At 40.3% G+C, this 15,883-nt stretch overlaps 1 protein-coding gene across 11 annotated transcripts in view; it reads right to left on the bottom strand.

The window, feature by feature from the left end:
• MAGI2 (membrane associated guanylate kinase, WW and PDZ domain containing 2) overlaps positions 1–15,883 on the bottom strand; it is a 1,117,725-nt gene that overhangs the window by 69,967 nt on the left and 1,031,875 nt on the right. For 7 of the 11 annotated variants that reach the window (XM_034765732.1, XM_034765757.1, XM_034765751.1 and 4 more), the window contains 3 exons: positions 10,217–10,409; positions 8,013–8,099; positions 4,606–4,854 (listed from right to left, as the gene is read on the bottom strand). In XM_034765732.1, the coding sequence (XP_034621623.1) occupies positions 4,606–4,854; positions 8,013–8,099; positions 10,217–10,409 (529 nt within the window). The remainder of the gene's footprint in view (positions 1–4,605; positions 4,855–8,012; positions 8,100–10,216; positions 10,410–15,883) is intronic. The other 4 variants (XM_034765767.1, XM_034765787.1, XM_034765793.1 and 1 more) reach the window with 1 other exon arrangement.

Here is a 15,883-nt window from a genome sequence, read left to right as displayed (position 1 = left end):
ACTGACACTGATTTTTTTTTTTTGATGGAAAATGCTTTTTCAATTAAAAGGAAATTTTCACCAAAAGATTAAGATTTTGTAAAAAATGAGGGTTTTTTGACCAAAAACCAAAATCTTTTCAGTTTTAAAAAGAATGTTCAGTTTTCAGATGCAGAAAACTGAAAAAATATTAAGGTTTTGGGTTTTCAGGTTCTTGACCAAAATTAGAAAAAATGTCAACAAAAAGACACTTTAATTTTCATCTAAATTTTTCATGAGGCGGGGGAAGTACTTCCCACCCAGTTCCACGTGTAATGAACTTCACTTTAGATTTTGTAGACCTGAGAAACTGACTTGTTTGCATTCACCAAACAATGCTTTCAAGCTTCAGAAACTTCTAATTAAAGGGCAAATCCTGCCCGTAGCTTATGTGGCTAGGTACATCTCCCTAAGGAGAAGTGTACCGGTGTGGTTCTGCTGCTCTCTCGAGAAGTTTCTGGGGTTCTATGCAGGCAATGCACACTCCAGCATAATGTTGAGCTAAATGCTACTGGGGCTCTCTGTATAACAGCAGGAAGGACAAAGAGAAGGTCAGGTATAAGCGAAGTGACTGGCAGAGGGGCAGAATTGCTCCTAAGACTGGAATAGGCTCTACTGTCTTTTACCTGTCCTATGTACAAAGAACAGGAGTACTTGTGGCACCTTAGAGACTGACAAATTTATTAGAGCATAAGCTTTCGTGGACTACATCCGAAGAAGTGGGCTGTAGCCCACGAAAGCTTATGCTCTAATAAATTTGTTAGTCTCTAAGGTGCCACAAGTACTCCTGTTCTTTTTGCGGATACAGACTAACACGGCTGCTACTCTGAAACCTGTCCTATGTACATCTGTCCAGAGCCCAGCCTGGTCCTTTGAGCTCAGCACGGGTAAAGGATTTGCTCCTAGATAAATAGGTCAAACAGGGTTATTTATTTATACATTTTTCATTTACCTGAATTTAAAGCATGGCTGACTTTGTGAATTACTCTGCTTTGCCCCAGTGTAATCTCTTTCACTCTACCCTTGACATCCTGCCTCCAGTCCAGCTCTGTCCCCATCTAAGAATAGTGATATAGTGAAAGATAATCCTGCGCTGAATTAAATAACATTCCAAGCAATGATTTGCCAAAGAAGAGAGAGAAAGAGAAAATTTCTATGATTTTCACTGCATAGAAGAAATGTGCCATGACTGCTGGGTGTTTTAGCAAGTACCAACTTGTCCAAGAATATACTCAGGACAGGTCTAAAGATTGCCCGGAAACTATATAATAACAATTCTGTTCCTGAATTAAGGCTATATCCTGCCCTCCTTCTGTGCAGAGATCAAGAGTAGAAAATAGTCCTTAGAGCATTTGATTGATTTCTACAAAACAAAGATACGTCTGGGAAACAAACAGCACCAAAGATCATTCTTATAAAGATTTTCATGAGAAAATGCAACTCAGATTATAAACTGCTTGGAACAAGAACCATAGGTCTGATTCTGGGGTACACTGGTCCCTTCATGACACCTTGCTGAGGCAAACGGTCTGTAACGTAGACCTAACTGGCTATACAGGAACAGCATAGTGGGAATCCTCCCTTGAGCCCTCATCATAAGGGATGTGACTGGGGAAAAGGGATTTGACTGGAGCAGCTCTGGCTATTTCTGGTGCTAGAATGGTCCTGTAGGGCCCTGGGCAGCTAAATATAAATGACAAAAGCCTTCACGTTCTTCTAATTTACGCTGGTCCCAGAATTAGGGAGCAGCAAAGGTGCCATAAAGCCATCTCTTCCTCACTGTCCTTGGGTCCTGTCCCAAATGCGAGACCTGAGAATCAGGGCCCATAGGCCCAACACCTGTGGCACTGGAATAATAATAATAATGATAACCATCATCATCACAAAATTAATAATTAATAACATGTGCTGCATTGTTATAGATAAGGTTACAATCTATTTGATCAATTTACAATAGAATGGCACTTAAAACTCACACTACTACATATGACCAAGTAGTTGTTCCTCCAGGATCTACAGTAATTTGTTTGTTGTAGAACAGAATTTTAACTGAGAATTAAGACTAAGGAGAATGTTATCATTGCACTATTAATGTTACACTTCCAAATGGTGAAACCTTATAGTCCAGTCTGGCAGAGTGAAGGAAAAAATAAAGAGAAAACCATAATTAAATGTAGAAAATATTCAGTCCCTCTATCACCCTGATGGTTATGCCCAATGAGACTATTCCTTGGATTATTCTTTTTCTAGGCACTGACTCTCCCAATTGACCATAAAACACAGCACTTTATTTGAAAGAATAAAACTAGAGGCAATGACTATTTGGCACTGCAGACTATTCCCTTCCTGACCTATTTCACTGAAGGGTTTTAATTCTATCTTGGTTGGCTTAAAATGAATACATTAACATTTTTACTGCATACATTTAAATATTGATCCAAGCCATGCTTTGTGTAATACTGTGGTATATCATCTAGTTAATACTTTCATACTGTTAGTACGCTTTGCGCTCTTGCTCAAACCCATTAATCACTTTGTCCGAATAAATATGTGGTGTAAAAAATGGATGGTTGCTAATGCTTCCCTATTAAAATTTTAGTGGATCTAAATGATTGGTAACCTGCTTCCATTACTGATTGGAGTGTTATCTTGTATCCTTTTCAGTTTGTTTATTTTACCACAGTTTCAAGATCCTTTACTTAATCTGAGCATTGAAAGGGATTATTTCTCTTCATTTTATCACTATGACAAACTTGTGACACTTTTTTTTTAAATGGACATGATCTGGGAACTGCTCAAGTTCACAGAGGTTTGATACACTTACTGTTTTAATGAATTAATTTCTCATCTCAACATCTGACCCTCCTCTTCATCTACTCTTGAAGCACTTCAATTAATGCTAAATTTCCAGTAGCTACACATTTTTGTTCTAGGGAATTTGATCACTTTGACTCTGCTCTTTACTGTCTCCTGAAGGGTTGCATTTGAAATATTTCTCACTGCACTTCTGAGACTACCTTTTAATTAATTCTTTATAATTAAAATTGTATTGTAATTAACTGTGTAGTATATATGCATATTAGTGCCCTCTACTAGAGAGAATCACGACCATGGTACTGTGGGTCATACACCCTATTACCTACAGGAAATTTTCCATTAACTCCAGTGACTAGTGACCTGGGTTTTGGAACAGGAGTATTGTTTTTTCCCATCTGCCACCATGAAGTTCCTGTTAGCCATGATGTACAGCAAAGTGATAACTATGGAGTCATACCTGTCTGACTGGCTATTGTTTTGTTACAGTATTAATTTTGAGGATCCTACTGAATTTAACAAAAAAAGTTAATTTGAGATAGTATGAAGAATGTTATAAATGCTTGACCATAAAATGTTGTGAATATACTTTGCACAATCACTTTCCATTGTGAGATTATAGGACTCTTCCCAGTACTTTTTTTACTTGCATTTATTTTATCAGATTGATACAGATAAATACATTGGAAAGGCTTGAGCAATGTCCTATTAGGCAGGTTCAGTAAAGTGTATGTGAAGAGTCCATTTTATTGCATGTGTCCTATGCTTTGTATCTAGCTTTAATAAATGTTGTCGTTATAACTCTATGACACTACATTGTATTAATAACAATAGGGCCAGATTCTCAGATGGAGTGAATTGGTATAACTCTGGATCTATGGTAATTGACATTTGATAAGAATCTGTCCCATAATAGTTAGCTTTTATATTAATATAAGAGGTATCCTTGCAGGGTTGCCCTGGGAGGGATAGAGCTCTTTGAATCCTATTAGTTGGGCAGATAAGTGAGTGTTTGAGACAAAGTTGTTCTCCATGTCCACTGAAGGCAGGACAGGAAGTAATGGGCTTAATCTGCAGTAAAGGAGATTTAGGTTTAAGTTCTGGAATAGGTTTCCAAGGGAGGGTGAGGAATCACCATCATTGGAAATTTTTAAGAACAGGTTAGCAAACACCTGTCAGGGATGGTCCAGGTATGCTTGGGCCTGCCTCAGGGCAGAGGGCTGGACTTGGTGTCTTCTCAAGGTCATTTCCATTCCTACATTTCTATGACTCTTAACCCCAAAAGACGGAATAACCTTTCTTCCGATGCATAACACGTCAGGGAGACTGTTCCCCAGGGAAGCAACTTTGAGTGTCTCTTAGGGTTTGTCTACACTACCTCTTAAGTTGATATAACTTATGTAGCTTACGGGTGTGAGAAAAGCAGCCCCCTGAGTGACGTAAGTTACATGAACTTAAAACGGTGTCTACACCACGCTATGTCGGCAGGACATGTTCTCCCTCTGATGTAGCCTACGCCTCTCACTGAGGTGGAGTAATTATGTTGACGGGAAAGCAGTCTCCTGTCGACATACCGCAGCTTCCCCAGATGTGCTACATTGGTGGAGCTCCATCGATGCAGCTGCGCTGAGGTAGCGAGGTAGCGAAGACAAGCCCTAGAACTTCAGGCTGTGTTGCCAGACAAATGATGAACATATATGGGATTAGGTGTCTGATTTTTTCACTACATGCAAACTTGAAGAAACAAGAGGTGGTAAGTAGGACTTTACTTACTTATTGTAGATCCAGATTCAGGCCTGTTCAAAGAGCTGATGATAACAAAGCCAAACCCTTCATTCTCTTTCCGGTGGATGACAACGTCACTGGTTTGTAAGCTGTGTGAAGTAAAGCCCTCTGGTGGTGTAGCATTACTACTAGATGCAGCATGATTACTGTTAGCATAAGCAGCATAGTCACTTCTAGGAGAACTGTGGTGTGTAGACACTGAACCTGGACTTCTGCCATTTTCTGGGCAAGGGTCTCCTAAAATATAAATCATATAAGTATTACAGTTTAACTTGTTTAGTGACTTTATCAGTTACTACCTTTGCTAATGCAACATGAATACAACTGACTGTTTATACTAAAGAAAGGAAACATAACAGATGTGAAAGAACTGGAATCTACCTGATTATGCAAAGTATTCAAGGGAAATCAGATAAAGCAAACATAAACACAAACTGCTATTCTGCTCCATAGAGAAGAGAGGAATCTGTTGTAAGAAACAATACAAAGCTGTACAGCAAAGAAAGTAAATAAGAACTATTCAATTAGCTGATCTGTCATCTAGGGGAAAAATTGGCTGTCTAATCCAATACTACATTATTTTGTCTTCGGATTAAAAGAATTTAAGCAAGCAGCTAATACAGAGTAATTTGGATTAGCTTTATAATTTTCCTCTTATAAATTGATTAGCATACTCAAAAGATGTTTAAGGAATGGAGGAGCAATACAATGAAAAATAATCATAACTAATTATTCTGTTGCTGCCTCCATAGTTGCAATGCTCATTTAGAAGTTTTAAAGATGCTCTTACATGCAGAGTTAAAAGGATCAAAAGTGCAAATGAAGTCCATTAACCTTTCAGCTATGGCTTTATAGTTTGTAAAAGCAGAGAGGAAGAGAAATTTTGCGTGATTAAGCACTTCCTCATACAAACATTGCTGGCAGTCAGTAACTGTAAATAATTAAGTGACGTTTGTACATGGAAAAAAATGTACCTGTATTCATTGCACACCTTTTGTTTCCGATGAATCATACCTTTCACAGTTTAAATATAGTAGTTTCAGATAAATATACAATGAATGTTTTCTGTCCCTAGCAGTAATGGTGGTGCAGTCATACTACAAAATATCTGACAAGCTTCACATTACACCCCCCCCCCCCAAGAGAGTTTACAAGTTAAAACTTCCAAGTCTGAAATCTATTTTCTGAATAAAATAAGGATCCAAGGACAAGCTGTTATTTTCTCAGGCAGGTAAGTGTGTCCTTTAACAGTCCTTGTGCAACTTTGAAATAGAGTGATTAGGGAGAGTAATGAGGAAGAAAGCCAAACAATTATTGTGCCACTACATTAGAATACCAATCTCCAAGAGTTATTGGACCCAAACTGCAACTAAATGCCATAGTCAAAGACAAGAGAGATCATATTTTCTGGCTGTCATGTTTTAGAAGGTTGACTCTGTATATGTATACTGTGTATGTCAGTATGGCTGCAACAAAAAGAAAATGATCTTACCGCCCTGCATTATCAGTAGCGGGCTTTGTTATAAATGAATGCCAGAGATTCCCATTAACTACACAAAAAGTATAAAAACGGAGGAAGAGCAAATTTTAGATGGCTATTGATTTTCTTCTTTTTATTCTGAAACATATTCTTCAGATTTTTTTTGTTGTTGCTTGCACTGCCTGCAAAGAAATGGCATTTTAATTTCTATTTCCTCTGAAACATCACTTTTTTATAACCAAGCAGGTTTCATAGCTCAAGTTTGGTAATTCTTTACCTCAATTCTTGAGAAAGAGGACATCTAAGATTCTGAGGCAGAGCTGTGCAAAACAGTCACATCAAATCTCAAGGCCATTTGGATGACATTTCCTAACCCCAGCCCGTGCTAGCAAATGGTTTGTGCGGATGGGCTGAGGTTGTCTGCTCATTTCAGAAGTGGGTTAACCTCATTTCTATTGCACCTCCTAGCAAAATCCTTGAAAACATAGAAGGAAGCAAGGGTGTGTGATGGCCTTGAAACCTGGAGGTGAGGGGTTCCCCTTGGAGGCTAGCATTTTTCTAAAACCTGTGAACCAAACTGCTGGGCTCTGTTTGAAACCTGAACCCAGCCCTAGTCTTGACTCTGTAGCTTGAGAGTGTGTGTATTGGGACCATCTGAAGATGTCTTTTCTTCCTAAGGCCTTTCCTCTATGTTTGATACATTTATTCACCCAATATTGCCTAAGACTTGTTCTTTTTTCACTCTTTATTGTCCTTTTCTTTTTTGTTTTTGTAGAGGAGGGCAAGCTTTCTAATCACTTCTATGCCTGATTTCCACAACCCCAAAGTCATTCACAGTCAGGATATGAACAGATCAACCCAAGAAAGTACAAACATATGTGTAAATGTCAATATTTTAAAATACCACATCCAAAATTAACCTTTCCTTTGTTATGTAAGGGACCACCTTTTTTTTTTTTTTTTTAAAGAATGATTTCTTTCTATGGTTTTCTTTTGCAAAATTTAGTTTTCTTTACATTTTACCTGCACATTTCTGACTGTTGCTTATATAAAGAATATTTTCACTATGGAAAGTTAGGGCATATTCTCCTCTCAGTCAAGCTGGTATAGCACTCTTGACAATAATGAAATTGCATTAGTTTAATTTAGATGAGAATCTGATCCATTGCATAGAAAAAAGAATAGAAAAATCACATAACTTGAAATTGGAGATATAGTAAATTAGGTTCTAATTCTACAAGTTACATGTGGGTAGACTATTATTCCTGCATGTTATAACATGCAGGATCATGACTTTAATGTTTGCATCAATATGAAAACAAAGAATAACAAAACTGCAAGACTAGTAAAAATTGCAGGAAAAATGTTTCTGCAAATCTAGTATTTTGCTGTAAAAATTTTTTAACAACAATATAAGGAAACCCCAAGTTCTCCATACTGCACATACTCAGAACTGAGAACTTCATTTTAACCCTATCAGCCGTAGGTGAGGATGTATGCCAGTACCTTTGTACTGATTTTGTATTTTTCAGTTCATGTAAATAATGCTACATTTTTGTTTAAAGACAACATTCAATACATCACATCAATCTAAACACTTGTACAGCTTCATAAGCAGTTAAACAATGAGTCATACATTATATTTCTCAGTGTGTCCCGATCAAGGCTAAAGAATAATTCAGGATGTTTTACTAGCTTGATTCAATTTCCATGTCAGGAGTCCTAGGTGACTAATAGAAACTCTTAAAAGTTCCTTACATCATGTAAGGCAAGCAGCCACCAAAGGATGATAACTACGCTGTCTGTACTAACTCCTGTAATTATTATTCTTGCCCACAGTCCAGTTTCCATAGAGGCTGATAAAATCTATTAACTCTTAGGAAACTAATGAATCCCCACGTGTTCAATATTTTACCTTGGTAACTGGCCATTTTCCTAGGATTTGGGGAGCTCCTAGGGGGCGTTGAGCCAGGTTGGAGGGAAGATTTCTGGCTGCAGGATTCTAGAGTCGTTAACAGAAGAAAGTCAGTCCCAAGATAGGGAAGATTGACAGTGACCTGACAGCGTGCCAGAGATGGGAAATGGGGACTACGAACAACAATAAGTGGGTTAGGAGCATGAGGTTGCTGACCTGCTGGGGTGGGCAGGGAGGGGAAGGCAAAGGCTAAGGAGATAGAGCAGGGAAAGAGGAAGGGCTCTTGGTGGATGGAGAGGGAGACGACAGAAAGGGCTGATGACATGTTTACTAATTTCTGATCCCTCATTAAAGTGCTCTAGTGATGAGCCTGTTCTAAGGGTTATATTAGATTATTAAACTTCATTCACATGAGCAAAGAGTTTAACTGAATGAAAACAGATTCACTCATTAAAAACTCTTGTTAAACAGATGCTGCCAAGAGATATTTAGAAAAAGTCTCCTTCTCTGTGTTATCAATAACTCCTTAGATCATGGGGGGGCCAACCTGAGCCTGAGAAGGAGCCAGAATTTACCAATGTACATTGCCAAAGAGCCACAGTAATATGTCAGCAGCCCCCCATGAGCTCACACCCCCTGCTCCCAGTGCCTCCTACCCACCGGCAGCCCCTCCGATCAGCGCCTCCCCCTCATTCCCTGCACCTCCTGATCAACAGTTTTGTGGTGTGCAGGAGGCTATGGGGGGGAGGTGAAGGAGCGAGGGCATGGCAGCTCAGGGGAGGGGGCGAGAAGGGGTGGAGTGGGGGCACGGCCTGTGGCAGAGCCAGGGGTTGAGCAATGGACACCCCCCGGCACATTGGAAAGTTGGTGCCTGTAGCTCCAGCCACGCAGTCGGTGCCTATACAAGGAGCCGCATATTCACTTCTGAAGAGTCGCATGTGGCTCCTGAGCCACAGGTTGGCCACCCCTGCCTTAGATGGTCAAGACTGAAAGATTTTAAAATGTTTCATTTGCTCTATGCAGTGTTGTTGTAGCTGTGTCAGTCCCAGGATATTACAAAGACAAAGTGGGGGAGGTAAAATAAATAAAAAAATAAAAATAAATAATATCTTTTATTGGACTAACTTCTGTTGGTGAGAGAGACAAGCTTTTGAGCTACTCTCTTAGGGTAAGTCTTCACTACCCGCCAGATCGGCGGGTAGTAAGCGATCTATCGGGGATTGATTTATCATGTCTTGTCTAGACATGATAAATCGATCCCCGAACATGCTCCCCATCGACTCCAGAACTTCACCAGAGCGAGAGGCGGAAGCGGAGTCGACGGGGGAGCCGCAGCTGTCAATCCCGCGCCGTGAGGACCCGAGGTAAATCGATCTAAGATATGTCGATTTCAGCTACGCTATTCTCGTAGCTGAAGTTGCGTATCTTAGATCAATCCCCCCCCCCAGTGTAGACCAGCCATTAGTACCTTTCCTAAACATGAAGATGAGCTCTCGAAAACTCATCTCTCTCACCAACAGAAGTTGGTCACATAAAAGGTATTACCGCACCCATCTGTTCTCTCTAATTTGCTTTACACTATTCATTCTGTTCGTTTATCTTCTGCACTTTCTGCTTGGAAAGGGAAACCAGATTGCCCTGTTTCTAGTCATTATTTATATAGCACTAAAAGACTTGAGATGGCTTCCTTTGAAGTCAGTGGCAAAACTCCCATTAACTTCAATGGCAGCAGGACTGGGCTCAGAACATGTCAAAGCAACGGAAGGAATTCCTGCCCTAAAAAGCTTATAATCTGCAAGCCTTTTCCTGCTTGCTTTACTCACACCAATGACTTCAATGAGATCACTCAGATGAGCAATACGAGCACCCTTTGTCCTAAAATGGCACAAGTAGGGACAATACAGGAGAACACAGTATGGAACAAACACAGAGTCACTCATGATCATTACAGCAGGATTGTCACTGTTACTTCCTGGTTCTCTAGGAAACAGGCACAACACTGCAATGTTTGCCTCACAAACACTGCCAGGGAATGTTGAAGGACAAATGTTTTCCAAGTCTTAATTCTTTAAATAATAAAAAAATAATAAAGTTAGTTTTTGTTCAAACTTTTTCTTTTTAAAAAAAGCATTACCTAAATTACCGCCCCCTTTATTGACAGCCCTTGGATAGTTTTTCCACATTTCCCTTTTTTATTAACATACCTATAGATAGCACCTTTCTTCTCACAGTAAGATTCACTTGCCCATTTCGGGCTGCATTATGCATGAGATCAATCACATATCGGTGGGTTTTGCCAGCCACTGGGATCCCATCTACATACACCAACTCATCACCAGGATGTAGACGACCATCTCTGTCTGCAGAGCCCATTGCAATTACTGCTCCAATCAGAATCTAGATAGTGAAACAAATGGGAATGTTAAATATATTCAGGGTATTGTGGGTGGTTCACTGGATAGCATTTTTTCACTTTCAGTTAAAATTTAATTAATGTTCCCACAAGGCATTGGGTGGCACTGTGCTACTGCTCTTTAAATGAGAACCAAAACCCTGATCACTCAGGATCATTTAAAGATGCCATTCTGTTTTCCACAAGAGATGGGGTGATAAACCTGAGAATTCTAGCATTACTGCAACATTGGCCAACTACACTTTAAATCTTTAAATCAAGATTGTATGTCTAAGGGCTTGTCTATACTTACGGCTATATTGGCATTGCTGTGATCGATACAGTGGTGTTGATTTAGCAGGTCTGGTGAAGACCCGCTAAGTCGATGGCAGAGCGCTCTCCTGTCGACTCCTGTACTCCACCTCCCCAAGAAGAGTAAGGGAAGTCAGCGGGAGAGCATCTCCTGTTGACACAGTGCAGTTTAGACGCTGCGGTAAGTGGATCTAGCTACGTCAACTTCAGTCACATAACTGAAGTAGCGTAACTTAGATCCATTTACCGCAGTAGCGTAAACAAGGCCTAAGAGAGCTACTCTAGTTTGACAACAAGCTATTGGGTTTGATGCAGGAATTACTGGGTGAAGTTCTATGATCTGAGTTGTGCAGGAAGTCAGACTAGATCAGTGGTCCCCAACGTGGTGCCCGTGGGCGCCATGGCGCCCGCTGGGACATCTATGTGCACCTGCCTACTGACAAGGGAGCGCCCTGCCACCTAGGAGCGCGGCCGCCAGACAAGCAGCCACTGAAATACCACCGAGAAGTGGCAACGTCAAGAAGCGTTGCTGCCGAAATGCCGCTGCTTCTCGGAGGCATTTCGGCGGCGACGCCTCTTCATGAAGCTGCTTCTTGGCGGTGACACTTCTTGGCGTTGGCGCTTCTCGGCAGCATTTTGGCGGCAATGCTTCTTGATGACACTGCTTCTCGGCAGCATTTCGGCGGCTGCTTGTCCGGCGGCCGCGCTCTTCGGCAGGTAGTCGTCCGGCGCCCGCCACACTGAAAGGTTGGGGACCACTGGACTAGATGAACATAATGGTTGCTTTGGGCCATCTAATCTGTGAATCCATATTCTGTCCACCTATGTTCCCTGACTGCTGTGTTCTATAAAATAGTTTGATATATTTAATCTCAAAGGTGTTTACCTGAATTTCAGTAGTGAGTTGAAATGATCCCTAGTTAGCAAACTACTTTGGGATCCTTTGGTAAGAAAGTTGCTGTATCAGGCATTTCTGCTGATAAAAAACAGTTAAGGAGTAACTGATTGGCAAAAAGAGAAGAAGAGGACAAATGTCAATTTTTTCTGTGCAGATGGAGTTTTTAGATGGAGGACATGCTCAAATGTACATTTAAAATCAACTTGTTTTAGACAGATAAACCCAGTAAAAAGGAACATTAAAGGTTTCTAATGAATTTTTCCAGACATATATTTTTTTCCACGACATATCTGGGATAAAAATCAAGGTTAAATCAAACAAAACCTTAATTCCCTGAAAAGATTTGTATGTTTAAATTATTCACAAAGTTATTTCCTGATTTTCCTTTCTTTCGTGTAGGTTTTTGGTAAACAAAGAATGATGGGTTCAGATGGAAAAGTAGCCATGTGAGGTATCTGCTTAAGAGTTAACACAGCCTGAGGCTGTATTAACTCTTGAGCAGTGCCCTCTTTAGGTAATAAGGGAGAGAAGCCAGCAAGGGAACTTGTAAACATGAAGAACAGCTGCAAGGGGCAGAAGATGGTGCAGAGGCATAGGATGTATGTGTCTATATGGGTGGTCTTGGCCTCTGATGGGTACACAGAGATCTGAAGGGGCCTGGAAGCAAACCTCTGCAAACCTAATGGAAGAGCTTTCAGAGGAAACTTCATGTGGGGAACTTTGCAGAATTTTCCTCTCTCTCTATGGCCTTCCCCTGGTGCAATCTTTTGCTTCCAAAATGTAAGGGGGGGGGGGGGGGGGGGGAGCCACAGCTTTCTCCTTCTTCCTGATGTTCTTAGATACCCTTTAAGTAGTGCCAAGCAGAGTTACCAGAGATTTTCTTTTGAAATACTCCATTCTGTGCGTCAAAAGGTTGAAAGAATATACTTCAAAAGCTTTGGATACTACTTTGTGCAAAACCCAGGTATAAAATATACATTTATGCTCTTTTACTGGACAACAAAAAGCAACCCCAGGCTGCACGGAGATAGATTCGCACAAAGTATTCTCAAAACATTTTGATTTTGTATCTCTACCAAATAAGGATTTGTAGCTAGTTATCTAAAACAGAAATGTGTATGAACTTACTGTAGTGTGGCAGATTTTTATGGGGGAAAACTTGCTCCTTGGTTTGTATACTGAATATATTTTATTTGCTTTAAATCTGATTCTATGCAGATAAAGCACTGAACAGCTGCACAGTAAGCAGAGATTTTCGCTGAGCTGTCCACAATGATCCCACCATTAGTTTAGAATTAGAAGTATTGAAAATGATTTCTTCCAGTGTGCATTACCTTGCTTTTGTCAATGTGGTATTTCAGCTGCCATTCCAGTGGCCCACCTAGCTTTTTAAAATTCCTCTCATGCTCCTAACAGTCTTTTCTAGCTTGACTATGCTAAATAATGTTGTCTCTTCTGAAAATTTTGCTACTCTTCGTTCACTCCCTTTCAGCTCATTAATACATTTAAGCTCCAATCCTGCAATTCACTGTGCCCATGTAACCCACCGCTCAGTGTACAGTCCTCTGCCACGAATGATCCACAAAAGGATATGATTCTTTTACTCACATACAGCTACGGGGAGTGGGGAAGGGTCTTTAGCTCAAGCTGTAGCAACTCAGGCTTTTAGCTATAGAAATCCCTAGTTCAGTTCCTGGTGTGTCAGCCAAGATGGCAGCCATTACAGCTGTTGACATCAACGCTGCTTCACCTGCGTGCAGTGAATGCTGGGCTTGGGTTGCTTAAAAAAAGTCACATTCTGACATAATGGGAGCCATATGCAATAACATGGATCCTAGTTTAGAACCTGGAGATGACCCACTATTAACTTTTTGCTATGTTGAAAATCAATAATTTATTCCTTCTCTTTGGTTTGTGTGTTTTATCTAGTGTCTCTCACCTCATGACTACTTAATTTTCTTAATAGTCATAAACTTTGCAAACAGAAAACAAACTGAAAAATATCAAGCATTTAATGACATTTGTGTCATTCTTTTAGAATGAGACTGACTGGAATGTCTGCAGGGGCAGTCTGACAAAATTATCGGAGATAAGAGATGGATCACAGAGAAAACCATTAATTTCAGCTATTGCTTGACAGTAATAAAATTTACTTTAAAACAATCTCCCAAATGTTGACCTGTTGAGATTAACAGTATTTTGACCTAGTGGTCTGAGAATGAAATTAGGAGCCAGCAACTCCTAACTCCTGCTTTGCCACTAAGTCCTGCTGTGATTATTTTTTTTGGCACATCATTTCACTTCTCTCTCATTTTCCCCATCTGTAAATGGCTACTTCATAGGTTCCTTGTACAGTTTAATTAAATAATAGACGTAAAGTGAAGCGGGAGAGGGAACGTGCTTAGTATTATCCACTTCACTGATGGGTTCATGATCCTGAGTTCATTTTGTATGAATGATCCAAAATATTTTCTCTATCTGGAACAGTACTAAATATCTTAGTGCCTTCAGCAGGGTTCTGAGTGCAGTGGCCAATTTCAGAATATCTGGCCACATTCATCGATGGTTCCCCAGAGTAAGTTAGGCACAATTTGGGGTATGTGTGTCTGGAGTGTGTAACTGTTACAGTTCACTGGCAGTAGAAGCATATCTTAAACTCCTCGCTAGTCACTGGCAGATGTGGTAGATGCATATAGGGGTATAATCTTGGATACTGACATTTGGGAGTTGACTGGAGTTGACACTGATTGGAGTTGGTGTAGCCACACCTAGTGGTATCTAGCAGAGGTGTCTAAATGTAACTCCTCCTCTCTACTTTAAAGAGTCTTTGTGTTCATGAGAAGCAAGTGGAGTACTCCAATCCTATTTGTTCTTTCAAAATATTAGTGTCAAATGGATTATACACCCTGAAGCAAACTCTGTTACGGTCCCACTGAACTGTTCGCATCATCACTTTTTAAAACTTTATGTGGAATTTGCTTTTTACAGAAACGTAATTCCTTATGCTGAGGAATCCAATACGCCTTTTTAGAAACAAAACCACAAAGACAAAAGGCAATTAAAGCTTTCGTTTTGTTCTATGTTACCTGAGCGCACAGCAGGAAAGCTGAAAAAAAAAAAACCCTTTCAAAGTATCTCACTGCTTGCTTCATGGGAAGTGAGGGGGTTTGCAGGACAAACATAAGCTGTGCCTCTCCTTGTTTAGAGGTGAGAGGCATGGGTGGGTGCAGTTGAGCTGTGAATGGGGGAGAAGGGAACAGCAAAGGAGAGAAAAATTAGATTTGAAATATGTTTTATTATGAATGCAAATTATGCAGAAACGTTTCTTCACAAATGCTGAGTTTGTATGATGAAAACAGAAGACAAACATCCTAGACAGCATGGATTTTGAGTGTTGTTTGAGTGATGACACTTTCTCTAGGTAATAGATAAAAATTTTAAAAGCTCCTAAGCCTTGTTTAAAAAATAACTTTGGCATTGAGAAGACTAAGTCCTAATGACTTTCAATGAGACTTAGGCTCCTAAATTGCTTTTGAAAATGGAATCTAGGCTTTCAATTCACTAGGGTTTCAATTTGAAAATTTCTCCCCAATGTATTTATGCCAAAATATGGTCTCTGTGTTTATCAGTATATGGTGTATTGCTTTTAGAATATGATGCATATATTTCAGTAAACAGAAGGCACCCTTAAAATGTCAATATTTCTCACATTTATCAATATTTCATTTCTTCACACAAAGTGCAGTCACCTTGTGAAACTTGTTGCCAGGGGATGTTGTGAAGGCCCAAACTATAACTGGATTCAAAAAAGAATTAGATAAGTTCCTGGAGGATCGGTCCATCAATGGCTATTAATCCAGATGGTCAGGGACACTACCCCATGCTCTGGATGTCCCTAAGGCCTGGTCTACACTACGAGTTTAGGTCGACTTTAGCAGCATTAAATCGAATTAAGCCTGGACACGTCCACATGACGAAGCCCTTTCTTTCGACTTAAAGGGCCCTTTAAACCGGTTTCTTTACTCCACCTCCGACGAGGGGATTAGCACTAAAATCGGCCTTTGCGGGTCGGATTTGGGGTAGTGTGGACGGAATTCGATGTTATTGGCCTCTGGGAGCTATCCCACAGTGCTTCATTGTGACTGCTCTGGACCGCACTCTCAACTCAGATGCACTGACCAGGTAGATAGGAAAAGCCCCGCGAACTTTTGAATTTCATTTCCTGTTTGCCCAGCGTGGAGAGCACAGGTGACCATGCAGAGCTCATCA

The sequence above is a fragment of the Trachemys scripta genome, chromosome 1 (assembly GCF_013100865.1).
Source record: "Trachemys scripta elegans isolate TJP31775 chromosome 1, CAS_Tse_1.0, whole genome shotgun sequence".
Lineage (NCBI taxonomy): Eukaryota > Metazoa > Chordata > Testudines > Emydidae > Trachemys > Trachemys scripta.
The sequence above is the reverse complement of the archived record's forward strand: the minus strand, read 5'-3'. Positions and strand labels throughout refer to the sequence as shown.